Here is a 27,377-nt window from a genome sequence, read left to right as displayed (position 1 = left end):
CTCAACCCACGTGCTTACACCCGCTCCTCATTGACAGGAGCCAGTGAAAAGCCTCTGGTCGCTGCGCAGTCTTTCAGTCTCAGCTCGCCTGGCTTGGCGGTTTTTTTGTGAAGTTCTTAGGTACGTTTTGCATCCCTGCAACAGGACACGCTCCCCCTTCTCCGGTTTTATATCCTTGCATTCCCCCTCTTCCCAAACGTTGGATTTGGGGGGGTCCTAGTATTACCCTACATTGTCCTTTCAGCTGCTAAGACAAAGTGGTCCCCCCCCCCTCTGCATTTTCCTTCACAAAACAATCATAACGTTCACCAGAGTTAAGAGGAGCAGCAGTTAAGAGGAGCTCCAGCCATAACGTGACTTCTAATTTGATCAACAGACTTCTGAACTTGTTCTTTAAAAAAAACCCATTGATCTGGAAAAACCTTCAAAAAGCCAAGGAGCGAGTGTGTTCCCAGGATGGGGATACAATGCTGTTGGAAATTTCTGCTGGGATGTATAGCAATAGCAGGCATCGCGGTGGAAAAAGTGACGGCCCAACAATATCCAAGAGGATTTGAAGCACAAAGATTCAATCCAACTGAAACGAGGGAAGCAACCAACAGAATGAGGCGGAGAGGCCAGCATGATATGCTCAGAGGGTATACACCTGATTTTTTTTGTTTTTAATATAAAAATGCATAGGTTTGAATATTTATGTTTTAATTCAAACTATGGGGGTGGGATATTAAGGTAAAACATTGTGACTATTGTATTTTAATGTAAAGCCAGGCTTTCGCCTGAACTGTCACCAACCTGGATTTTGCAGTAATTGAGCATTGGGTCAGTTCCTAGATTTCCTGGATTTCTATGCAGTAATTCCCCTCAGGATGTAACTATGTGTAACAATGATCAGATGCGTGCAGAATCACAATTTAGCAGAAGTAAAAATGAAGGGAAATACAGAAAAGTTATAGATTAGCTATCATTTATATGGCGAGTGTTCAGGTTTTATGTTTTTGGTGCCCAACTTTCGCAAGTGAGGATCATTTTCGTCGTGATACTGGACTTTCAACAACATTATAAATCAGTTGCACGTACACGGGCCAAGTCGGGTTTTAACTGTTACGGCCGTCAAAATTCTGAAATGAATGATACTTTTTTTTGCAGTTGGAGTATGATTATTAAATTCACAGAATATACATTATAGAATCAAGAAATTAGATCCTCAACTGTGGGATATCTCTGAGGAGTTGACCAGAGCAGATTGATTTTCAAGATTTATACAGATGTGGAAGATTACAATCGTGGAAGAAAGTTGGGATTCGTTTAAACTTGAAAAAACAATTCTCAACAGGAAGAATGATTCCTTGAGATGAAAACTGCAGAGCAACTTTAATAAAGTAAATAATTGATTAACATCTTCTACTCAGAATTGCCAGATCTATACAATAGGATAGCAGAAACCAGAAAACAATATTTTTTTGTCTTCAAAAAGTGGAACTTGCCAAGTTTCCAATTTTCCACATACTACGTGCGTGATAAAGTTATATTTAGGAAAATCAATTTATTTTTGTGTATGAAACATGAATTATTCTTTGTGCGCTCTGTTGGTTTTAATTAAATTAGAGGTCGGCATGCAGTGTTGACCGTGAAGTTGGTGTACTCTGCTATTAAAAGTGGTTTGTTTAAAGTGTAACGTTTTTTGAATGGTTTTGATTTTCAATATGTGCATCATAGGCCAAATGTCTGTGGATCTCGATTTCACTCCTACTGCTGCCCGGGATGGAAAACGTTACCTGGTGGAAATCAGTGCATTGTCCGTAAGTACAGTTGTTCCTAATCACGTGACACATTTTTTCATTAGAAAATGGGATGTGATACATGGTGCAATGCAATAGTTTGAACATATGGAAATGTTTAAATAAAATATATACAGCTTGTATAAAACATCTGAACACAAACTTACAAAAGTCATGATGATCTGTTCATGTATTATCGCTGTTATCATAAGGCTTTAATTTCTCTTAAGCCATTATTTTCACCACAGCGCTTAAGTTAAGTTTGCAGTGCAGATGGGAAATTATAATTTGTAGTTGAACAGCCACAGCAAATGTTCTCTTTTATTGCCAAAGTCAAATAGAATCAAAGGAAGACAAGGAACCCAAACTAAAATTTGAGCACCTGGATGTTGAGACATCAGTTTTGGGAATCGCATCAGCCAGACTGTGCTTGTGCTTGGAATGCAGACAGCCAGAACTGTGTATCAATCAAGATAACCAAATACTGTAGTTGGGCGGAACTGCACTTCTGTCATCTGGATATGGTGTTGCAGCGATTAAATAATTGGACAAGTAAACCACAGACCCAGATAAATAATTGGAGAATGGAGTTCAGATCCCACTAAGACATATATATTTTTTAAAATCTGGTCATTGGCAATTATGACCACAAAGATACATTGTTGTAAAAACGGACTCTATTCATTGATGTCCTTCCGGGGAGGATGTCTACCATCCTTCCTAATCTGGCCTATATTTAATTCAAAATTCACCATGGTTCTTCACCATTAATTGCCCGAAAAGGCCATGCTGATTCAGGGGGTAGTTGGGGAAGGGAATAAATTCTGGTAGTCCCAGAAACTTGGAGATGCTCAAAATTAAACGGCAGAAGCAACTACACAAAGAAAAGTTCAGGTTAATTTTTATAGAAGTCATAAAGTTGTCTTTGCGGAGTTTGGATATTAGAAGAGGTGAATTGGTTCTAAAAATGCATTGGCATTTGCTGCCCAAGTTGTACCAGATCAATAAAGCTACATGAACCGTGTTTATCCCCAAAGGTACATGAAGTTGGTGGATTGTGATTTCAATCAGCAATATGCAGTGAACAAGCCAGTGCCATTTATTAATCTTGCACAGCTGTACACGCACTCAGAGATAGAACACTCCTGCCAACACTACTTTAAAGGATTATCACCTACTTATAAATAACTTTATGATTGATATCGACTAGCTTATGAGTTGCTACTCTCTATGGTTCTTTTATTCTCTGGAGTATGGTGTGTCAGATTTTGAATTTGACTTCAGTTTTCTACTTTGACCAATAACGTCTAAACAAGCAAGTGGAAATTCCATTTGAAAGGCAAAATTATTGGGAGAATAATTAGAAGACGCACAAAGCACTATACGTTTTTAGAAGCGGGTGGATCAAAAGGGGATAAAGATCTTGCAGCAAGAGCATGTTTCTACCTGGGGAGTAAAAGATATAATTCTGTATCTGAGAAACAGCGAAGAACAGTATGTGCACCTCAGATGCACTGTAGAAATTTACCATTGTTGTTCATCATTACGTTATGGGTGGCGCCGTCAGTGATGGCAGCCTTGCCAACGGTCTGTCTGTCTTTTTGTCTTTTTTGTTATTTTTAAAGTATGTGTTAATGTTCCCTGATTTGTTTTATGTGGGGGTGGAGGAGGGGATCGGGGGAAACTTTTTTTCAATCTCTTACCTTGCCGGAAGTGTGATTGTTTTCCGGATCGTATCACCGGTCACTCTGCAGCCTAACTTCGTGGAGCTGGTGGCCTTGCTCAAGACTGACTTTGAGTCCCACCGCGGGGCCGTGAACTTACCACCGGAGCCTGCGATCCCTTGCCTGGGATCAACGCACCAACCGCGGCCAACGGATTTTAACACCGAGGAGCTCGCTGTCTCGGGTAGAGACCGATGTCGGGAAGTTCCAAAGACACAGAAGGTTCGACTAGCCCCGACCTGGGGTCAGATCGCCTAGCGCAGGGGAACTGAGATTTCCCCCCTGTTGCGGGAGCTTGATTGCACTGATACGGAGGCCCCGACCGCCAGCTACGGGAGCCAAGATCGACCTGTCAACGGAAGGCTCGAGTCCACGTCCATGGGAGAACAAAGAAGGGAAGCAGATTAAAAAAAAATTCTCCTTCCATCACAGTGAGGATTGTGGAGGAGTCACTTTGGTGGATGTTCATGTTAAAATGTATTTTGTGTGTTCTGTTGCTTTTTATTGATATGACTGTATGGCAAAACAAATTCCTCGTATGTTGCAAAACATACTTGGCTAATAAAGTATGATTATGATTATGAAAGCATTTTATCAAGATGCATCACAGTATGGTTTAGGAACAGCTCCATCCAAGACTGCAAGAAATTGCAGAGAATTGTGGATGCAGCCCAGACCATCACACAAACCAACCTCCCTCCATCTACTCTTCAGGCTGTCTCAGCAAGGCCCCCAGCATAATTAAGGAGGTTTAACCCCGGTCACTCCCTCTTCTCCCATCAGGAGAAAACGATGAAATCGCATACCTCCAGATTCAAGGACAGTTTCTTCCCGGCTGTAATCAGGCAACTGAACCATCCTATCACCAACTAGAGAGTGGTCCTGACCTACTCTCTACTTCATTGGAGACCCTTGTACTATCTTTAATAAGACTTTACTTGACTTTATCTTGCACTAAATGTTATTCTCTACATCATGTATCTGTACATTGTCTATGGCTGGATTGCAATCACGTATAGTCTTTCCGCTGACTGGTTATCGCGCAACAAATAGTTTTTCACTCTACCTCGGTTCACATGACAATAAAGGAAACTAAAATTTCAGTCATAAACCCAACCTCAAGCGGAATAAGGATTTGCCTCCACAAGCAAAGCATTCCAGGCCCTTCATTACTCTCTAAGAGGGGAAAAATAACTTGCCCCGCACATTTCCACTAAACTTTCTTCTTCTCACCTTATAGCTATGCCTTCTAGTGTTGGACATTTCCATCTTAGTATTCTAGGAGTAGTCATAATGCCTTCATTATTTGACAACTCTGATGTGATTTGCATTGGAGCTACCATGACAAGTTAAAGGGCGGCTGCTGAGAAAGAAGGACATTTTGCATGTGATATGGTTCTTGACTCGTGCACAACTTACACACAAGGGCAGCATGGATAGAATGAACGCCGTGTTACCAGATAGTGTGATTGGACAGATAAATGGTCTGCTCTGGCAACATATAGAGTAAATATCAGTGACCTTTGGAATGCAGAGGCATCTCGTGGTTGAAAATGGCAAAGTGGTAAATAGGTAGGTGAAGAGGCATTTCTTATGTTTGCTTACATCGGCCAAGGCATTGAGTTGGGGTGTAATGTGGCATCTGTGACAAAAAACATTGGATGGATCACTCTTGGAGATTCATTCACTGATGTTGACCGGGGGTGTGAGGTCATTGAATTTCTTGCATCAGATCCCTGGCACTTGAAAGCTGCCTATCTCATGTCTCAGATTTCTGAATGTATGTCACTGATACAATGTGAGAAATCTTCTGATCCAACATAAGTACTAATGCCATGACATCCTGCATTATCCCCATGGAAGTCCTGTATTATCCCCATGACATTCTGCATTATCCCCTTGGAAGTCCTGCTATTCTGTGCAGATTTGAACTTAAGCTTATGATGTTGCCACTAGTTTAAGGGCTTACTATTAATGTTAGATAAGCTTTCTTTAAAAAAGTGAAAGAGTGATAAAAGTGGGCAGTGATACCACAGTGAAACCAGAAATGGGTGGTTGATGCAAATATCTGTTCTGAAGCTTATCTTGCAGTCAGATTTTACATCAAGTTTGTGACAGTTTGGTTCTGTTTCAGACGGTTGATAATGTTAATAGACTAATGAACTTTATAGCAGGATAACAAGTTGAGAAGGGAAATGTTTAAAGGAGAAGTGTAGCGGAGGTCTTTTTTTCATAGTTGGAATGTACAGGAATTAGAATGTTGTACAAGCTGTCTGATTAAATAGAAAGTTTGGGGCTGTCAATATTGGTGCTGTTGAAATGTAGTCAAGTGTCATAATTGTGGATGTACAAAATGAAGATGTGTTTTTAGATGTTACCGACCAAGGAGCAGGAAGAGGGGACTGGTGAGGGACAGCAGAGGAATGTTGTTTGGGGTCATCAGGTGCAAGAATAGAATGCTGTGACATGGCAGTTGTAGTGGTACAGGTGTGAGATTGAAAGCGAGTAGAGATGATTATTTGTAAATAAAATTGGAACCGGGTGACTGAAGTCTTGCAAAGCTGGTTGACAGTGGAGGAGGATGCCTTGTCAATCATGTCAAAAGCCAAACACAAGTCAAGAAGGATAAAGGGAGAGATTATTTTTTTGCATAATTGCAGATCGTATAATTGATGAGTATGATAAGAGATGGGATGTGGGCAGAAACCTAGTTCTATGTTTTTATTCTAATAATGTTTGGGCATGGGTTTGGGAGGAAAAAACATTCAAGGACTTTGGATGTAAAGGTGTATCTGGAGATAAGATTCTAGTTTGTGATGAAATGATCCTTGTAGACGATTAATGAAGATAGATTTGAAGGAGTGTTGCAGAGTGCTAGAACTTTGAAAATATGAGTCAAGTGGGAGATCTGGAAGGGATGGACAGAAGATTAGCAGGACTGGGTTCAAAGGAGCATGATGCCATGATCCACATATTATGTGGCCAACAAATTATCAGAAATTTATATTTGTAAACATATACTTCTTACTTCAAGTAAAATTTCAACATTGATATCAGTTTTTCGTGTGGGCTGTGGAATAAACGGCCTGTCAAGCACATGTATTTCAATTTGGCTTTAGACTTTCGATCCAGTTCAGCACATTGAATGAAAAATTTTGTTTTCTGTAGAGGCTCTGGACTCCAATATGTTGGAAAGTCTCATACCAGTTCCAAGTGGCTCAAGGCCACAAAACAATCTATTGCCTTGGTGCTCATTTATTAGAATCAGTGAACATAATGAGAAAGGTTTTTTTTAGAAAATAAAATTCCTGGCTGGTGTATAGTGGATTGAGTTCAGGGCTGGAATAAGTTACCTGCACAGTTTTATAGGACCTGAATGTGATGTTTGCTCAGGAGAGAATCAACTGTATTTTTTATCCTTTTCTTGCATAATTTTTTAAGCATTGTTTTTACTGAATAGGTTATTGAGCATATTTGTGTCCATTTTTATAGGCTTTTTCAAAGGTATTGTACCTGATGCATATGTCAAATTTCAATTACAAACTAAAAGCAGAGGGATTAAGGTGAAAATGGGCAATTCTTAGTCATGTGTGTGATCAAAAATGTGAAAAATTGTGTAACACATCTCTTCTAATACTGAAAGCATTACAGGAATATTGTTTTGTACTGTATATATGACATATATGTCGAAGTTTATCAAGTGAAATTTTTATATGTTATAGACCAAGTGGACCTGTTGGGCCCAAACCTCTCCTGCATTGGTGCAGCACCCTCTCCTTCCCCCCCTCCCCTCCCCCCCACCTTCACTCCTCCTCCCCTCCCTCCTCTCCACTTCTCCCCCTCCTCCCCTCCCTCCACCTCCCCTCCCCCCTCACTCCATCCCCCTCAACCCCCCTTATCCTCCCTCCCTTCACCCCCTCCCTCCCTAGGAGATAGATTTAAACTTTAAAATGTGAATAACTTAAAAAATATAACACCGATTTCAATGAAACTTATTCCATTAGCACCAAAGGGGCGACGGTGAGTAAGGTGGGCCTAAAATTGTTGCGCTATCGTGTACCGTTTTGGCTGTAGTTCAGGAATAAACAAACAAACAAACGAGAGTTTTAGTATATGGATGCTGACAATGTTTGTTTAGGGTCAGAGGTGAAATATGACATGTGAGGACACACACACACGTGACCAGTCATATTTGACCTCTGACCCTAAACAAACTGTCAGCATAACATAACAATTTCACTTGATAAACTTTGACATGTATAAGTCATATGTACAGGTCAAAACAATATACATGGAATGCTTTCAGAATTGGAAGAGATATATTCCACAATTTTTCACATTTTTGGTCACACATGTGACTAAGAAGGCCCAAATGAGGCAAAGGATTAACATAGTTAGCGAACAGAAGTTGTGATATTCAGCGAAGTGCTCACCTAATCTGAATTTGGATTTCTGAAGGCAAAAGTAATAGAATGTAGAAGTAATACTTGGTACATCGTATTAAAAGTATCGCAATAAATTACTCAATCAGATGGAAGATAGGCTTGAGCCCCAGGCAATGGAGAGGGAGAACATAAAAATTGTTTAATCTCCTAGCCTTGTACAAGGAGGTGTCATGGAATGTAATAAACAGTCTTTCTACATATATTTTAAAAATATTTAAGGTACTGCAATTTCAATGCTTTATGCAGCACCTGGAGGAAACCCATGTGGTCACAGGGAAAATGTGCAAATTCCACACAAACAGCATCCAAGGTTAGGATCAAACCTGAGTTCCTAGTGCTGTGCGACAGCAGCTCTACCAGCTGTGGCACTGTCACTAGTGTGAACAGAACAAATAATGGGGTGATCCTTGCTGAGATATGTGTGGGGGATAATTTATTGTCTGCTTGGTATTGATAGATGAGAGAGATGTTGACTGCTTTGGAACTGAATTTTGAAACCAGTGTGCAATATGCTGATATTACTGTATGGCACATTTATTGCTACTCAACAAGGGAATAACTTCTTTCAAAACATTAATTGTATGGTACAATACAATGCAAATTATGTATCTCAAGTAAAATAAAGAGATTTGGGAAAAAGGTGAGAATGTCTTGGGTGTAGAGGTTAGAACAAAGTTTGTTTGTTTTTCTTCTTCAGAAATAATTAAAATTGATTTATTTTAAATGCCAGAGGTTGGTTTGCAGTAATCAAGATTTGCTTTCCTTAAATTTTCATTTATACTGGAATGCCTAAGTTTTTAATTTTCTAGCATGTTTGCAACCTTTTAATGTGGAACTTCTGTGGAAAGGACTAGTGCAGCACAATGTCTGGAGCAGTAAGATAACAGCTTCTGTATGATACTGCTATTAAACAGAAGCTATATATTGCTGTATAAATTGCTTCTTAATAATGGTGAGCAACAATACCCTGCTAGTTACGTTACCACCAAATCTGAACCAATATCTAATCAAATTCAGGAAAATTATTCTTTAATTAACATAAAAACATCAAATTTGAAATGTTCTTCATGCGTATCCATTGCTTCTGACCTGCAGCTATTTGTCGAAACACCTGTGGTGATGGATTCTGCTCGCGCCCCAATATGTGCACCTGCTCCAACGGACAGATCTCTCCGAACTGTGGGACTAAATCACGTAGGTTTCCAAACATTCTTTCATTTTCCAATTATGTGCTAGTTGGTTGAAACATTAGATTGTGTACCTCAACAATCAATACTAAATGAGTGTTTTTATGATTCACTTAATTGAGCATGAATCTATCGTGGCTTGATCTATATTGTTGGAAATGTTTTACCTGATATTGCATAAAACTTCACAATAAAGGAATGCATGATATTTTCTATCCCGTTCTACGATTATAACCATTTCTACTTCGGTACGAGTAGGAGATTAATGGTAAATTAATACCTTTTTTATAGTTCAACAATGCAACATCAGATGCATGAATGGAGGGAATTGTGCAGAAAACCATTGCCAGTGCCAGAAAGGATACATAGGAACCCACTGTGGACAGCGTAAGTAGATGTTACTGATGGATATGTGATAAAAGTGATAGTTTAACTGTAATATTAGAATGCACCACTGTGGCCTAGTGCTAGAAAAGTCTTGACATCAAATTCCACACTCAAATTTAATCAGTATTAATCATTAGATAATGTTTTTGCTGTGTATAGCTTTTTATAAAGTTACAATGGAATTTCACTAGTCGTTGTAAATGTATTTGCAAAGTCGTTGTAAATGTATTTAAAATATATTGTCTGATCAGTATTTTAAAAACAAAATTGTTGATAGGACTTTAAATTTTTTTAAATAGAATTAATTTGCAATACCCTGGATTTCCTTCAGAAATGCTTGACGTTCTGCATGGTGTTGCCGGCAGTTCCCACATCACAATTTGGAAGCTTGAGACTTTTACATAATTTCAGAAGTCACAAACATTAGCAGGTTCTCCCGGGCGACTTCCCAATTGTAAAGTTATTCATGGAGTCCCAGTTGAGCTTGGAAATCTGCTTGCTAAATCTCAGTAACTATTAATTTCAATGGAAAAGAATGCACTAGAAAGAGAGAAGTATTTCTGATATTTTACTTTTTTAATTAATTGAAGAAGGGTAAATGTATTAGTTTATTGTAACCTTTAGTGCTTTACATTTATTTGTTTTCAAAATATGCAATCATCTTTTATTTGAATATTTTTAATTTTGATCGTATTTTTGCACGTGTTTGAATGTTGGTGAAAACAAAGGTTTTTGCAAAAGTTCTAAAATCAATGTTAGTTTGATCAGTTGATAAATCTTTGATGTAGGTTAGCTGCTGTTGCTGTACTGGGATCCGACAAGAACATTTGTCCTTTTATGTATTAATCAGAACAGTAGGTTAGATACAGCATGGAAACGGTTCACTGAGTCCACCTGACCACCTGATAGTTCTAAGTTATCCCACTTCCTTATCCAGTCCCGATATACAATACAATACAATATATCTTTATTGTCCATATACAGGGGTACAACGAGATTGGGAATGAGCCTCCCATACGATGCAATAAATTAATTAGCTAGTCAGTATTAATTTAAACAACCCAATGAAACAAATTAGAACAGTTTTAAAACAGAATAAAGTGCAAGTAGATCTGTGCTGGTTCACTGTGCAATGTGACCATCAGGCTCAGCAGGACTGGTTCATAGCAGCTATGGCTCTGGGGATGAAGCTGTTCCTGAGTCTGGAGGTACGGGCGTAGAAGGCCTTGTATCGTCTGCCCGATGGTAGAAGTTTGAACAGACTGTTGCAGGGGTGTGAAGAGTCTTTGTGGAAGCTGGTGGCTTTTCTGAGGCATCGTGTGTTGTAGATGCCCTCCAAGGCTGGTAGCTGTGTTCCGATAGTCCTCTGAGCTCTGTGGACTATCCGCGGAAGAGCTTTCCTCTCTGCCTCCATGCAGCTGAGATACCACACAAGGATGCCATGTGTTAGGATTCTCTCTATGGTGCAGCGATAGAAGGTCGTCAGCAGCTGTTGGGGTAGACCAGACTTTTTCAGTGTTTTTAGGTAGAACAGTCGTTGCTGTGCCTTCTTGACCAGCGCAGCAGTGTCAGTGGACCATGTTAGGTCCTCCGAAATATGGATGCCCAGAAACTTGAAGCTGGACATTCTCTCCACACTGTCCCCGTTGATAAAGATCGGGGCGTATTCCCCGTTGTGTGACCTATGGAAGTTGATGATCAGCTCCTTGGTCTTGGTGGTATTTAGGGACAGGTTGTTATCAGAGCACCAGTCCGCCAGGTTCTGCACCTCTGCTCTGTAGTTTGTTTCATCACCGTTGTTGATCAGCCCGATCACCATTGTGTCGTCTGCAAACTTGACAATGGTGTTGGTGTCAAATACAGGAACACAGTCGTGTGTAAATAGGGAGTAGAGCATGGGGCTCAGACTAGGGGCATTAGAGAGTCAGAGTGGACAGCTATGTGCTGAGCCGGAAGAAATGGGGGAGATATTAAACAATTTCTTTTCTTCGGTATTTACCGAGGAGAAGGATATTGAATTATGTGAGGTAAGCGAAACAAGTAGAGTAGTGATGGAAATTAGGAGGATTAAAGAAGAGGAGGTACGGACACTTTTGAAGAATATAAAAGTGGATAAGTCTCCAGGTCCTGATAGGATATTCCCTAGGACATTGAGGGAAGTTAGTGCAGAAATAGCAGGGGCTATGACGGAAATATTTCAAACGTCATTAGAAACAGGGATGGTGCCGGAAGATTGGCGCATTGCGCATGTTGTGCCTTTGTTTAAAAAAGGTTCTAAAAGTAAACCTAGCAATTATAGACCTATTAGTTTGACGTCTGTGGTGGGAAAATTAATGGAAAAGATACTTAGGGACAATATATATAATTATTTGGATAATCAAGGCCTGATTAGAAACAGTCAACATGGATTTGTGCCTGGAAGGTCATGTTTGACTAATCTTCTTGAATTTTTTGAAGAGGTTACCAGGGAAATTGATAAGGGCAAGGCTGTGGATGTTGTCTATATGGACTTCAGTAAGGCATTTGACAAGGTTCCACATGGAAGGTTGATTAAGAAGGTTAAATCGTTGGGTATTAATAGTGAGGTTGCAAGATGGATTCAACAATGGCTGAATGGGAGATACCAGAGGGTAACGGTTGACAATTGTATGTCAGGTTGGAGGCCAGTGTCTAGTGGAGTGCCCCAAGGATCTGTGTTGGGTCCACTGTTGTTTGTCATTTACATTAATGATCTGGATGATGGTGTGGCAAATTGGATTAGTAAATATGCAGATGATACTAAGATAGGTGGAGTAGTTGATAGTGAGGTAGATTTTCAAAGTCTACAGAGAGACTTGGGCCTTTTGGAAGGGTGGGCTGAAAGATGGCAGATGGAGTTTAATGCTGATAAGTGTGAGGTGCTGCATTTTGGTAGGACAAATCAAAATAGGACGTACAGGGTAAATGTTAGGGTATTGAGGAATGCAGTGGAACAGAGGGATCTGGGAATAACTGTGCATTGTTCCCTGAAGGTGGAATCTCATGTGGATAGGGTGGTGAAGAAGGCGTTTGGTATGCTTGCCTTTATAAATCAGAGCATCGAGTATAGAAGTTGGGATGTAATGTTGAAATTGTACAGGGCATTGGTGAGGCCAAATCTGGAGTATGGTGTGCAGTTCTGGTCGCCAAATTATAGGAAGGATGTCGACAAAATGGAGAGGGTACAGAAGAGATTTACTAGAATGTTGCCTGGGTTTCAGCACTTAGGCTACAGAGAGAGGTTGAACAGGTTGGGTCTTTATTCTTTGGAGCGTAGAAGTTTGAGGGGGGACTTGATAGAGGTTTTTAAAATTTTGAGAGGGACGGACAGAGTTGACGTGGGTAGGCTTTTCCCTTTGAGAGTGGGGAAGATTCCAACAAGGGGACATAGCTTCAGAATTGAGGGACAAAGGTTTAGGGGTAACATGAGGGGGAACTTCTTTACTCAGAGGGTTGTGGCTGTATGGAATGGGCTTCCGGTGGAAGTGGTGGAGGCTGGCTCGATTTTATTATTTAAGAGTAAATTGGATAGGTATATGGATAGGAGGGGATTGGAGGGTTATGGTCTGAGTGCAGGTAGATGAGACTAGGTCAGGGAGAATGGTCGGCGTGGACTGGTAGGGCCGGACAGGCCTGTTTCCATGCTGTAGTTGTTATATGTTATATGTTATATGTTATATGTAGGGGCAATTTACAGAGACCAGTTAACCTACAAATCCGCACGTCTTTGGAATGTGGGAGGAAACCATAGGAAACCCACACGTTTGCAGGGAGAAGATGCAAACTTCACACAGACAGCACCCAGGGTCAGAATCGAACACTGGTCTCTGACACAGTGAAGCAGCAGCTCTACCAGCTGTGCCACTCTGCGCCCCTAATCGATGGGGCTAACCCTATCAGTACTCCAATTGAAAACTGTAAAATTCAATCTTTATCACTAATCAATTGCACAACTAAACTTTCTGTATGTGGGTTTCTGCAAACATCTCCAATAGCCAAAGATAGAGTAGTTACTACCTCCAAGAGAGCAGCAGACTTATGTGGCAATCTCTTACAGGGAAGTAAAATTAAGACAATATTAAACAGAAGGAAATTTGATGTATATAAAAAATGTCCAAGACAAATTTGATTTATCTTCTGAGATTTTTCAGGTTCAGAGCTTATGTGAGAAAATCCATGACTTCAAGTTTTGTTGTTGAAGGCGGGTAGGAAGAGCAGATATCACAACTAGTGTTTCCTTCTCTTCAAGATTTATTTTCATGCAGGACAGAACTATGTTTGGTGGAAGTGTTCATGGGGAATTTGGTTTGCAAAGGTCAGTGAGCCAATGTCACAGCCATTAGTTCCCCAGGTATCTTCCTCCGCAACCACAGGAGATGCAACACGTGTCCCTATACCTCCTCCCTTGACTGTGTCCAGGGACCCCGACAGTCTGAAGAAGGGTCTCGGCCCAAAACATCACCCATTCCTTCTTTCCAGAGATGCTGCCTGTCCCGCTGAATTACTTCAACTTTTTGTGTCTATCTTCAGTTTAAATCAGTATCTGCAGTTCTTTCTTACACAGACCCTGACAGTCATTTCAGGTCAGGCAGAGGTTTACTTGCACCTCCTGCAACCTCAACTACTGTATCCGTTGTTCAAGGTGTGGACTCTTGTACATCGGTGAGACTAAACGTAAACTGGGTGATTGTTTCACTGAACACCTTCACTCATTCCGCCTGGACCTACCTGATCTCCCGGTTGCCAAACACTTTAATTCCCCTTCCCATTCCCACACTGACCTTTCTGTCCTGGGCCTCCTCCATTGTCAGAGTGAGGCAAAACGCAAATTGGAGGAACAGCACTTCATGTTGTGGTTGGGCAACTTACAACCCAGGGTTATGAATATTGATTTATCTAACTTCAAGTAACCCTTGCATCCCTCCTCTCTCCATCGCTCCCCCACCCAAATCACACTAGCTTCAAAGACCTCTAGAAATTAAGAACATCAAAGCTTCCAATGCTAGTGCAAGGAAGTGGCACTGATGTAAAATCTTAGCCATGACTTAATTGAATGGTGGGGCAACTACAAGAACCTGAATGGCCATTTTATGCTTCTATTTCGTATGATCGTATGTTGTGATATTGAATGTTATTAACAGGTACCTAATTATCTACATATTAATAAGTTTTTACTGATTGAGATAAAACAATGTATTTTTCAAAGCTTTCCACTCTTTAGCCATGGATGTCAAAGATGCTCATTGTCTTTCCAGTGTTCTACAGTTCATAAAGTGATCATTTAAGTAAAGTATCAGTTGCTTTCATGTTAACAAATTAAGCCTCTAACGGTTTTATATACCTAATCCATTCCTAATTTTCTGTCAACAATCTGTTGAAGTTACTTCTCTCATTGGAAACAATTTTATTAATTTTAAAATCACTTCAACATAATGGTTCAGCCTCTTGCATATAACTGAATCCATTGTGTAGTTGCATTGTTTATTTGACCCTATTACTAAATTGTAGTGCGTACTCCACAGTACGGGACAAACACCGAAATCTACCTTTTCCCTCATGTACACTCATATTTCTCCTTCACGCCTGTAAACCTTCCTTCAGTCAGGAGAGCTTTTATTGCATTCTGGGGATTTATCTTTGCCTCCACCCAATGTCATTCGGTTCTTACTGCTGCAATGTGTGTTTTTGAGGAACATGGATGGCTGAACATTAATTGCCACTAGTGCCATGTTTCTATATTTACCTCAATTGGTTTTCAATTTGACCTATCCTGAAATGTTCCCAAATTTAATAGGAACCAAATTTGTGTTTGTTGTAGATCTATTAATGTGGAGATTCATTAACCCTTGTATATTACACATTGCACAGTATAGCTCTTCAAATGAAAAAGCATTCAGTCAATTAACTTTCATATGATGGGTTCATAAAGAGCTTTTAGTTAAATTGGTTACAGATGGACATCTGCCATTGAATGTTATTCCAAAATATTTCCTTGTGGTACCAGGCATTTTATTGTACACATTTCTCTGTGTTGCACCAGCACTTTGGAACTTGAAAGTATAGATCGTTGTATAACATTCTAATTTTGCCATGTTACAGCTGTCTGTGAAAATGGGTGCCAGAATGGTGGTCGTTGCATTGGACCTAATCGTTGTGCCTGTGTTTATGGATTTACTGGTCCTCAGTGTGAGAGAGGTAAGAATAGGTCATCTTTAATTTCTGCAGATAGATTCAACGCATTGAGTAAGCATTGCATTTTTTTGAAAGATGCATTGAGTTACAAAAATGTGCAATAATTAAAAGGCATCTGCCATGAAAATCACCAAGAGCTTTTTGTGCTGCCGGTTACAGTACCTTGTGATGACTTGATGATATCCACCTTAAAGGTATATAACTGTATTGGATATACTGACTTTATTAAAACTGATGGCAAGCTGCTTCTAGCATTATTTCACTTATTGTAAATTGAAAGGAAGTATTAAAGTTGGTATTGGAATGAAGCGAATTAATGACACTCATCTGATAGAAACAAAAGTCAGCATTGGAATAAGCATGTGCATTGTTTATAATTTAGCCATAATTAATAGTACATGGTTTGTTTGTGTTGATTTTTACTGTTCTTGAGTATTACAATCTGTCCTCAAATCTGTCATTCTGGTTTCGCTGATAATGATATTTATGAATTTACTTCTTTTAAAAAGCAGTATATGTATTTGGTCCAGAACTGACCAACATAATTTTTATTATATTGCCAAGGTCCCACCCAAACTAGGGTGACATCCAAACCTTTACAGATGATAATGATAAAGTTGCAGAAAGTAATAATGACTTTTATAGTAATTTGCAAAAATCAGTAGACAAATTTCTGAGGAAGGGTGCTAGATAAATGCTCCTTATACTTTTCAAATGAGCATGTGAGTAACTGGAGTGACATTGAGCACTGTTGCCTCATGATAGAGACTGCTTCACTTTCCCTCTCACTCAAGCTAGGCAGAGTCCCAATATTCTGCTCCATCTATACCCTTTAGAGAATCCACTAGCTAGCTGTTTGGTGAAGGCGGAGCCTGAGTCTCTGGAACCTCAACATTTCTGCACCGAACCCACCATATTTCTTACTTTCTGACAGTCGCTGAGATCTGACCCAGGCTTATGCACGCTATCCCTTTGTCTGCAGTCTCTCTGGCATTTCTCTCTCCTTTGTAGGCTATGTGTTTGAAAAAGAGCTATTTAGAGTGTCAAGTCAAGTCAAGTCAATTTATTTGTATAGCACATTTAAAAACAACCCACGTTGACCAAAGTGCTGCACATCTGACTAGGAAAAAAAGAAACATACAGTGGCAGGCAGCCAAAACACAACGGCGCGGCCATCTTGAACAAAATGTTAATTCAATCACCCACAGTCCAACAATAAAAGCACTAAACAGGCACCCAAATTACCCAACCCCAAAAACCCCCCAAAACACAGTCCAACAATAGAAGCATTAAATAGGCATTCAAATCACACACCCCAAAACCCCCAAAAACACAGTCCAACAATAAAAGCATCAAACAGGCACTCAAACCACCCAACCCCAAAAACACACAAAAAAGAAACATCCATCAAAGAAACATCCATCACAGTGAGTCTCCTCCAGTCCTCTCTCTCCTCACTGTGATGGAAGGCCACAATGTCTTTCCCTTCTCCTGCTGTCCTCGCCCGCGGTCAGGTTGTTGTGGTTGCAGGCCGCACCGGACGGTCCACAGCGGGCCAAGCCCAAGGCGCGTCGCGTCGCAGCCGCTCCCGCAGCCTCCGAAGACGGCCGGCTCCGCTGATGATAAGTCCGATCCGGGGCGGGCGAACACGCTGTCGCTGCCGCTGTTGCTGCACGTCGGGGCGGTCGTGGCTCCCGACATTGAAACCCCCGCCCAGCAGAGAAATATCCCGCGGCCATCTTAGGCCGCGCCGGACGGTGAGGCAGAAGACAATAATACTTGACTTGATGGTCTTAGCCAAGAAATCGGTGATAGAGACGTAATGTTGCAGGGTTGGCATTTTCCAAAGAAATTGAAATGCAGGGAGGGCTTAGAAATTGTTTTAATTTGCCATGAAAAGCTTTCAGAAGTTGAATTAACATTTGAATGTTTCTTCACATTTAATTGTGTCAGCAAGCATTGCTCTCCATCCTTGCACTGATGGGAAATTGTCCCTTATAAAGGATCATTGTGAAATAGACCCTTATTGGGCTCTACTCAATCGAATGCTGGTATGACGTGTTGCTGGTATCAAAGGTACACTGACATCACTGACTGAATATTGGAGTGGGTGTAGGAAATGTGACCCTGAAGTGGAGGTGGAAACCACACATCTTCTCCAAAATGTAATTCCCATGACAATTCCAAAGGGATTGGAATAAACATGCTTAACATTTGAAAGGGAGCCAATCTAATTAAAAAAAAATCTCCATATGGAAACCCCAGGATTCCCCGCTTCTGCATCAAAAATGATTTTCTTTTGGGATGGATGGATGGAGGTCTTGCCCCTGTCCCTTGCACAAGTTGCTTGGGAATTGGCACATTTGTATCCTATACTGTAATATTATCACACTTACACTTGTGTCCCGTCAACCCAAGCCAGAAATGCATCACGAGGCACAGTGAATTCTGGAATTCATCACATTTGCTGCAAGATTTGGATCTGAAATTGGCTGAACCATGAGGTTAATTAATTGGCAACTGCCTGGAAAAATATGCAAAATAAATATTTGAAATTTTATGTTAAAATCTATTCCAAATTAGCAGTATCATGCTGTGCTCAGCCTACAGTCCAAACTAGCTGCCTGGTGTTCCTGGTTGCGTTCAGCTGAATAAATGTCGGCACCCTGCATCAAGCAGGCACCTTGCAAGGAGAATGGGTTCTAAGCAACAATAGGGTGTAGATATCATATCCAAAGACCTTGCCTCTTTGCAAGCCATAAATGTCTCTGAAAGAGATATATGAAAATAATTTAAATAAACATAAATTAAAAAAAATAAACCCTCACTGAAACTCATAACAAGCAATTAAAATTAAATAAGACAAAACTTGCCTTTTGCCGAAGATGGAATTATCATTCTTATGCTACTCCTTCATGGTGTAGAGCTAAGGGTCAGAAAAGAGATGCATCTGACTTCTCTCTCCTGCTTGTCACTGCTGGACTCAGCACTGTCCAATGGCAGAGCTGGAAGTCTGCTAGATCGGCATCTAATTCATCGTTAGCATGTCTCAAACCTACATTTGCTCGTAAGTACACGGAAATCCAAAATGTTTTGTGGCCAAAATGTTTGGTTTTTGCAATTTTCTTTGGAACAGCCAGCTATCAGTCAAAATAATTCAGCCCTATATTTATAAGCCTTGATGGCTTGGTTTTGCTGCTTCTTTTACATATTCCAGAACAGAGAAACTGCTTCCATTTATTTGGTATGTTTCCAGATTCACAGGATGGCCCCAAAATGCTTTGTATTCAAGTCTTACTTTGGCTAGTCATTACAAGAGCAGAAGCACCAGCTTGTTTGCATGCAGGAAGGTTTCTCTACCAACAAATGAATGACTAGATCACCTAATCTACTTTTAATGATGCAAACTGATGAAGGAATCTTGGACCAGCGGACGCACTACAAATATTATGTTCAGATTTGGTCACCCTGCTATAGAAAAGTTGGAAAGGGTACAGAGAAGATTGATGAGGATGTTGTCAGGACTTGTGGACCTCGGCTATAGGGAGAGGTTGGGCAGGCCTTATTGCTTGGAGCACAGGGAACTGAGGGATGATCTTGTAGAGGTTTGTGAAATCATGAGGGGAATAGACAGTGAATGCACAGTCTTTTTTTTTCTAGGGTAGGGAAATCAATAAGTGGATCGCAAAGATTTAAGGTGAGAGGGAAAAGATTTAACAGGAACCTGAGGGGCACTTTTTTCACAGAGGGTGGTGGGTATAAGGAACAAGCTGCCAGAGGAGCAGGTAAATGTCTTTTAACAACCATTAAAAGACATTTGGACAGGTACATGAATAGTTAAGGTTTAGAGGATTATGGGCCAAAAGCAGGTAAATGGGACTAGCTTAGATGGGCTTGATGAGTTGGGCCAAAGGACTTTTCTGGACTGAACGACTCAATGATTCATTGATTATAGCACAAGAAAATTGCTCTGTTTTTCATTTGGTTGCAAGGAATATTTTATTTCTTCTTGTACGTGTTATCAGAGGCTTTGATTATAGACTCTTTCAAACACATCATCTCCGAACAATTGTTGGTATCAATCTCTATCTTTGGTATAAACCAGCATCTGCAGTTCCTTTCTACACCTCCTAACAATGCAATGTTCCCTAAATGGTGAACAAAGTATAATCTTTGATATATGTTCAATTTTCCAATCGGACTTGAACCCAGATCTTTCTAATTTGAGTTTGATTGACAGGTGCATTAACTGCTTGAGCTGTTGGTTAAAGTTCATTCTATACAGCCTTCCTCCACATTGCAATTGCTGCTGAGGATGACACAAAAAAAGTCAAATGCTCCCTGATGGAATAATCCCTGATGGAATAAATCATGCATGTAATGAAGGTGTAGTCTAAATACCAGATTCTGTGACTGAAGTAGGCACGTGATTGCAAGACAAACTCTACACTAGGAATTAGAAAGCAGGTTGTCTTTGATTTGACTTTTAAAGGAAAATGAACAAGTCCTTTGATCTAGTTTCTTTCATGTTTCCTTGGTTTGTGTTTCAAAGCTGGTTCCAGCACTCAACATCAGTTTCTCACAGGAATGGCATACATCATGAGCAAAAAGAAGAAAATAGAAAAATAATACTTTTCTGAAGTAGTAATAAGCTAGGTTGTCAATGACACCTACAATCAGAAAACAAAGTCTAGTTGCTGTCACCTTAGTGAAGATATAATTTGGCATTATTCCCAGTACTTTTCCTGCAATGTGAAGACAGCAGATGGCAACTTTATTGTAGCTGTTCAGAGCGGATGCAGACCGCACCAAGCAAAATGATAACAGCAGAGTGTATATTACTCAGAGAAACCACATCAAAGGATAGAACCTTCAACGGGGCAAATGTTGCCTAATCCATTTGCTCATCCTTACTGCACTGTGCTGCAGATGTATCTCCAGCTGTTTTATTACTTCCCTGATTTAAACTATAGGGAAGCACAGAACCAAGCATAAAATACAAGTTTGCATGCATTTTGAACTGTTAAAACAAATCACTTGAGATTTTGGGTCACTTTTGTGTTCAAAAGAAAAAAGCTCTTGCCCAAATGAACACGTGTGTGTCCTGTGTCCTAGAAAACTACTTCAGTTTTTCCTTCAATATTCAAGTGGATGAAAGGGTCTTTGTGCGCACAGCTGCAGTGTTAGAGCACATTTAACTGTTAAGATGGGAAAAAGAATTGACCTGATGCATCTGCTTAAAATGAGTCATTGTTACTGGGCATATCATCAGAAAAGGGAATTTTAAAGTATTTGTGTCTCACATGCTTAGTTACTGACTGATGTACAAGTTGTATTTCAAAGCCATGGCTTAGAAATTCCATCATATAGTGCTGTTTATTTCAATACATTGTGAATGAAATTGACCTCTTCAAGAGTGCAATGCAATAAAGACCTTTTCCAGGAATATTTGCATCCCTCCAATACTTTGACTGAACACATTTTGTATTCTGCCTCACGTGTACATGGATGATGTATTTCTGGTGCCAGAGACAAACCTACAGCTCAAGATACCTTTAGAGTTGTAATTTTTTTTACCATTGCCTGTTCGATGCAATCAGCCCATTTAGTGACGTTCTGCCAAAGTGAGACTATCAGTGTCCACTTACAAATGAAGTTGGATATTGTAATGATGCATCTTTGGAGAGAGAAAGAGAAAGGTCCTTAACTTAAAACATTAACTCTGAGATAGTTGTGGTGACTGAGTGCTGTGGGTGGAAGCAGGACACCCCTTGAGCAAATCTAGGGTCTGTAGCTCTCACCTTCACAACACATGTGAGGTCATGATACTCCTTTCTGCAGTGCGCGTGTTCCAATATGTTCCACCTCGGAGATAGAATGTGTTACCACTTTCTGCCAGACATGCCTGGCTGTAGCTGTCGATAACCGTGGCATTTTACCCCTTCTGTCACAAAGTATACGTTATGGATCCCTTCAACTAAAACGGCCAGGGTTTAGTCGGTGAGAAGGCTTGCATGTTCCCTCACTCTCCTCCAACTCTCTCTTCATTTTATGTATAGCACCACTTGTAGTAGTAATCCTATGAGTTACACAGCTGATTTTAAGGGCTAGAGTCAGGATTTGAACGCAGCATGGATTCATGTTGGTAGTTTTACATACTTCAACTTGAGTAGGCTACACTACTTGCCAACCAAATGTTTGGGAAACAATACACCTGTGCTGTTTGACATTGTAATTTTCAGTTATAACCCTAATGCATCATTTTAAAGCAGTACAACGACAATTTAAAGCGTCTGTTTGGGAAGAAATGTATTTCTAAAGCCTTAGTTCTGGGTTGGTGGAAAGCCATTGTTTTGTTTATTTTGGTTGGGGAATATTCTTGAAATAATCTTTCAGTTTTGCAGTAAAGTAGCTTTAACTAACAAATAAAATTCAGAAAACGCTCATTATAATGGACCATGGGTGGAGGTGGGTGCAAATGGTGTTCGCTATATCCGAGGAAGGAATTCGTTCCAACCACCTAGCGGTCACACCGTTAAACAAGTTGTTTTCAAATACAAAGTTCTTTTGAAAAGCTAAAAATGTATTTCTGTTACTGCAAACTAAAAGTACTAAAGGCTATTTGTTATATTGTTTAATAGAGCATCATTGCACCAGTGTCAATTGAAGCAATTGCATGTCAATTTCAATGACCTCCCGCTGTGTAATTAGCAGCTTGTGTTCTTAAAGAGACAGTGGTGTCTGATTACTGTGGGGACACTCCGTCCGTTATAACCAAAATTTGTTGTGTAGAGGTCCGTACTAATAAGGTTCGACTGTATTGACCATTTACTCTATATACAGAATGTCCAAATTTGAATATATCCTGGTAAATACTTAATTGGCAATACTATTTAATGAATTACTTTAATCCCTTATCATCTTTCAGATATGGGTCTGTTATTTTACAGATTTATAGCAGATCAGAGTACTTGAGCTATTATTATATGCGAGCAAAAATTATAGGTTCTGTTTAATTTGCTGGAATTTCCTGCAGATGGGTGCTTTGCAATACACCTTACACACTGGGCCAATTTTACACCACTGAAATTCCAGGCATATTTAACATATCCCATTATTTGCAGTAAGCAATAATCTTTCGGGAATTTGTATTGCTCTCGGCTGGTGCACCAGCACTTGGTAGGACTTGGGAGATAGGCGAGATGTGAAAGGGAGGAATATGCATGTTGGCTGTTTGTTAAGTTCTGCTTGAAACAAAAATCTTTGCCTTTATGTTGATGGTTGTGAGCACCACCTTCCAACACTCAGTGATGCCCATTTTCATAGCAAGATTGATATATTCTTATTAGGCTTCTTGTTAAAGGACGAAGCCTATATTTTTGGATACCCTTACGGAAACAGTAAAACAAAAAGTAGTGTTTACGTAACACAGTGAAAATAAATTAGAAATAAAAATGTATTTCTTTGGGAAATAAAAGATCTGCATTATATTTATTGTCAAGTATACTGAGATTCAGTGAAAAACAATGTGTGCTATCCAGTCAAATCATACTGTATAAGTACAATCAAGCCATTGCAAGTACAACACGTAGTGCAAAGGCAAAAATACCCGTGTACAAAATATAGTGTTACAGTGTTGTGTTAAACTTGCAGATTTTAAAACAAGTGCAAGGACTGCAATGAGGTAGGTTGGGAGATTGAGACCAACACTTAGCTTATGAGAAGATCATTTAGTACTCCGATGACAATGGGGAAGAAGCTATTCTGGAATTTGAAATGAATAGTAATTTATGGATATAAATATTGATTATTGTCTGATTTACACATGTGGACTAAGGCATCGGTTGAACAGTTCTTGCAGTCACTAATTCCCCATTATGTTTTTAGTGGAATATTAACCTTGCTTTGCCAGTAGATTTGGTAATAAATTTGAAACAGAATGATCAAGACACAAGAAGATGGAACTTGAGCACAAATCAAAGATTGCATTGTTCCTGGAAATTCTGGGCTATTAAAGTCGAAGCTGGAGGCTTTTAGGAATTATGCTTCAATGCACTTGGGTTTGCAAAGCTCTCATCTAAAGAAACGGCTAACTCGTTGCATGTTTTACAGATTGTGACCGTGATATACAAAGGTCATTGCTTTTAAATTAGCTATAAATGAGAGATTTGAAAGGGTTCCTTTTTAACTAGGGTAAATGGGGCCTCTTGAACTTCTCTGAAGTGAACACTGTGCAACTTAATCGTAATTCTTGTTTCGCACAAAAGCCTTTCTCTACACACTGCACAATCCAACCAGTATGGAGAGATTGACTACAAAAGAGCATGCAGTGTTTGCTTTGATTGAAATTTAGAATGCAAACGGTGATTGATTCACGACAAAGTAAGTTGTTTTGTTTTTGACATTGATAACTGCAGCATTTAAATCTTGCCACTAATTTCAGATTGTGCTATTGGTTTTGTTTTGATAATATGCAAATTGCTGATTACATTTTGCTGATGTTAAATTATTTAAATTGGAGATCCCCATACCTAACCATTTTTAGAAAGATATTTTTCAGTTTAAAACATGATGTGTTTTTAACAGTTTCCAGTGTGTCTTAATTACACAGTAACAGTGAAAATTGGAAAAATATAAATTCAACTAACTTTGAGTACAGAAAGATCTGTATCACGAAATGTGGATCACTTCAATTACCTAATATATCAAAACAAAAACCAGAACAATTTGTTCCATGTGTAGCCTGGTGTAAAGTTTAACTATTGTAATTGCTTGGAAGAAAATATTATCTCAAGGAGAACAGAAATTCTGCTTTCAGACCCACCTTTGACAAAAACCACTGGAATATTTGCTGAGAGCTCTCATATTAATATTGATCTGTGTTGTGATTACAGGTGAAGAAAGACTTGTTAAATTAGTCTTTCTTTATGGCGATGGTTTTGAGCATCCTATTCCAACGCTCAGTTCTGACCATTTTTGCAAAGACATTGTTAACTTGGGGTGCAGTTATCTCAATAGCACTGGATATATTTCAGGCTTTCTTGGGATATAGTAAAATAAAATTGTCTTCAAATAGTAAATAAATAAATTGACTCTAACAAAAAATGATATTTGTTTGTGCTCCAGAATGCTAATTCTAGCATTCAAATAAAAGTATAAACTAGGCCTAGCACAGGGGATACAAAAATATATGGAATTAGGGTAACACTCGTGGTCAACTCCACAATGTAATTAAGTATAACAGGCTGGGTGTGAATAGACGTCCGTCTTGTCAATACATATTTCAGGAGTTCAAAATTTGTTTCAGGCAGTTGCCGGGACACCTGAGAAATATTAGACCCAGCACATAGAAGATGATAATTTATAATATTACATCAGTCCTTAGAACAAATATTTCTTATGATTGGATGTGAGGGAAGGAGGAATTTTCAGTGTAATGCAACTGCGTGGGTGTAGCCCAGCACATCGCAGAAACCAATTAACCTCTTCCCCTCCCCCACATTATCAACTCCATTTACACTTAATGCAGCCTCAGGATAGCAACTAGCATAATCAAGGGCCGAGTAATTCACGAGTAATTCCTCCTCCTGTCGGGTAGAAGATACAAAAGCTTAAAAGCATGTACCACCAGATTCAGCAACAGCTTCTTCCCTGTTATCACAAAACTACTGAACAGACATCTCATAAGGTGTAGTTTCAATCTCGCATTCCACCTCAGTGCGTATCTTGCACTTTTTTTTCACTTTCTCTGTTGTAATGCTATAATGCTGTAATGCTATTTTCTGCAAACTGGTACTTTTCTCTTAGCACAACCTGTTGTACTTGTATGTGGGTTGATTGTACCTGTACAGTATGATTGAATAGACAGCACACAGAGTTTTTGACTGTATCTCAGTTCATGTAAAAATATGCCCAGACTGAGGTAGTTTTCACACCACTGACAATGGGACTAGCGAGCAAGGAAATGCTTCTGAGGAAATCTTAATATTTGTCATGAGTCACATTTGCATCTAACTTCACCAATTTCGATGCAGCCATCTGAGGGAACAGCTGCACTTTTCTAGCACTTAATCCTGACAAAGGGGTGGAATTTATGAATCTGGTGAGAACTGGGATATTTTCTGTCTTCAGATTTGAGCTTTTATTTTGGTCTTGGCAATTTTGAGATTTTTCTTCTCCATTGTGTTCCTGTCAGTTGAGGGCTATACCTACCAGCTTCCTTTAGACTTCATGATATATTGTCAACTTGAAGCGATTTCACGAAATTGCAGAAATTGTGGATGCATCCCAGACCATCACATAAATCAACCTCCCTTCCATTGACTCCATTTATACCTCGCTTTGCATCGGCAATGCCAGCAGCATATTCAAGGACGAGTCACACCCTGGCCACTCTCTCTTCTCCCCTTTCCCATCGGGCAAAAGGTATAGAAATGTGGAAACACACACCTCCAGATTCAGGGACATTTCTTCCCAGCTGGTATCAGGCAACTGAATCATCCTGCCACAACTAGAGAACAGTCCTGAACTACTATCTACCTCATTGGTGACCCTCGGAATATCTTTGATCAGACTTTACTGGCTTTACTTTGCACTAAATATTATTCCCTTATCATGTATCTATCCACTGTAAAATGGTTCGATTGTAATCGTGATTGGTTAGCATGCAATAACAGCTTTTCACTGTACCTCAGTACTCGTGACAATAAACTCAACTAAACTGATTTCCTGAGAATCGTCTTTGTATGAGGTTGTTTATTTTTAAAGGCAAAGTTTTCAAAGCCTATGTCATGTTACTGACTTCTAGAAGTGTAAAATAGAAAGTCTGGTTGGACAAGGTTGAATATGTGTGTTAGTTCCTGAAAGAGCTACATCTCCTCCAATGTTTAGTTGCTTGACAAGCCTGTTGATCCCCCTTTCAATTCAGCCATTCCAACTACTGTCTTTTAGATTTCTTTATTGTTAGATGGTTGGCATATCAGATGGCATCTTTAACAGATAGATAGGTAAATATTTTTAGTATGTTTTGGGTGATTTTTCAACCCTTTGCCTTCATCTGTAGTATGTTCTTCAACCATGCTGTGCAGAAGAAAGATAAGGTGGATAGAATTATACATCTCAAACCTAAGTACTAGGTTCTGTTTCGTGTCACTATGGGATCAGTTTAATGTATAGTATTCTGTCAACTATATACTTCAGATGTACAGTTTGTTGGAGAAATCTCACTGCTGAGCTATTTATTGTCAACCATTTTCTTCATTTGGCATTACTACCAGTTTGGGAGGTAGCGAGTACTGTTGATCATCATGGTATTGAGAAGACATGTTTTAGGGTGACTTAACATATGCTCCTTTGTTTAGTTGCCATATGTTATATATAAATCATCTTTGGAAAATGTGCTAATAAGTATTTAACAGCACAAAGAAAGAACTGCATTTTAGAAGTGAACAGTTCTCTGTAATTACCCATAAAATGAATAAAGTAGATGCATTCCTGTATAGTGTGGTAATGATCTGAGGTACTAAGAGAGCACCAGTGTATTTTATCACACTACATTTATCACTCTATGTACTAATATAATTCTCTTCAAATGTATCCAGGGGCAATGGAAAATTTATAATTTTCTGGAAATGGGAGTAGAAGTTT

At 39.5% G+C, this 27,377-nt stretch overlaps 1 protein-coding gene across 1 annotated transcript in view; it reads left to right on the top strand.

Annotated features, from left to right (window-relative positions):
- The first annotated feature begins 308 nt into the window (after window positions 1-308).
- The window catches only part of LOC144592393 (fibrillin-2-like), a 259,796-nt gene continuing 232,727 nt past the window's right edge, over window positions 309-27,377 (top strand). The window contains exons 1-5 of the mRNA XM_078396959.1: window positions 309-638; window positions 1,717-1,799; window positions 9,043-9,141; window positions 9,426-9,521; window positions 15,639-15,734. Coding sequence (XP_078253085.1) covers window positions 457-638; window positions 1,717-1,799; window positions 9,043-9,141; window positions 9,426-9,521; window positions 15,639-15,734 — 556 coding nt within the window. The 5' untranslated portion in view covers window positions 309-456. The remainder of the gene's footprint in view (window positions 639-1,716; window positions 1,800-9,042; window positions 9,142-9,425; window positions 9,522-15,638; window positions 15,735-27,377) is intronic.

Source organism: Rhinoraja longicauda, chromosome 3 (assembly GCF_053455715.1).
Source record: "Rhinoraja longicauda isolate Sanriku21f chromosome 3, sRhiLon1.1, whole genome shotgun sequence".
Lineage (NCBI taxonomy): Eukaryota > Metazoa > Chordata > Chondrichthyes > Rajiformes > Arhynchobatidae > Rhinoraja > Rhinoraja longicauda.
Note: the sequence above shows the minus strand (reverse complement) of the source record. Positions and strands in the feature narration are given on the sequence as shown.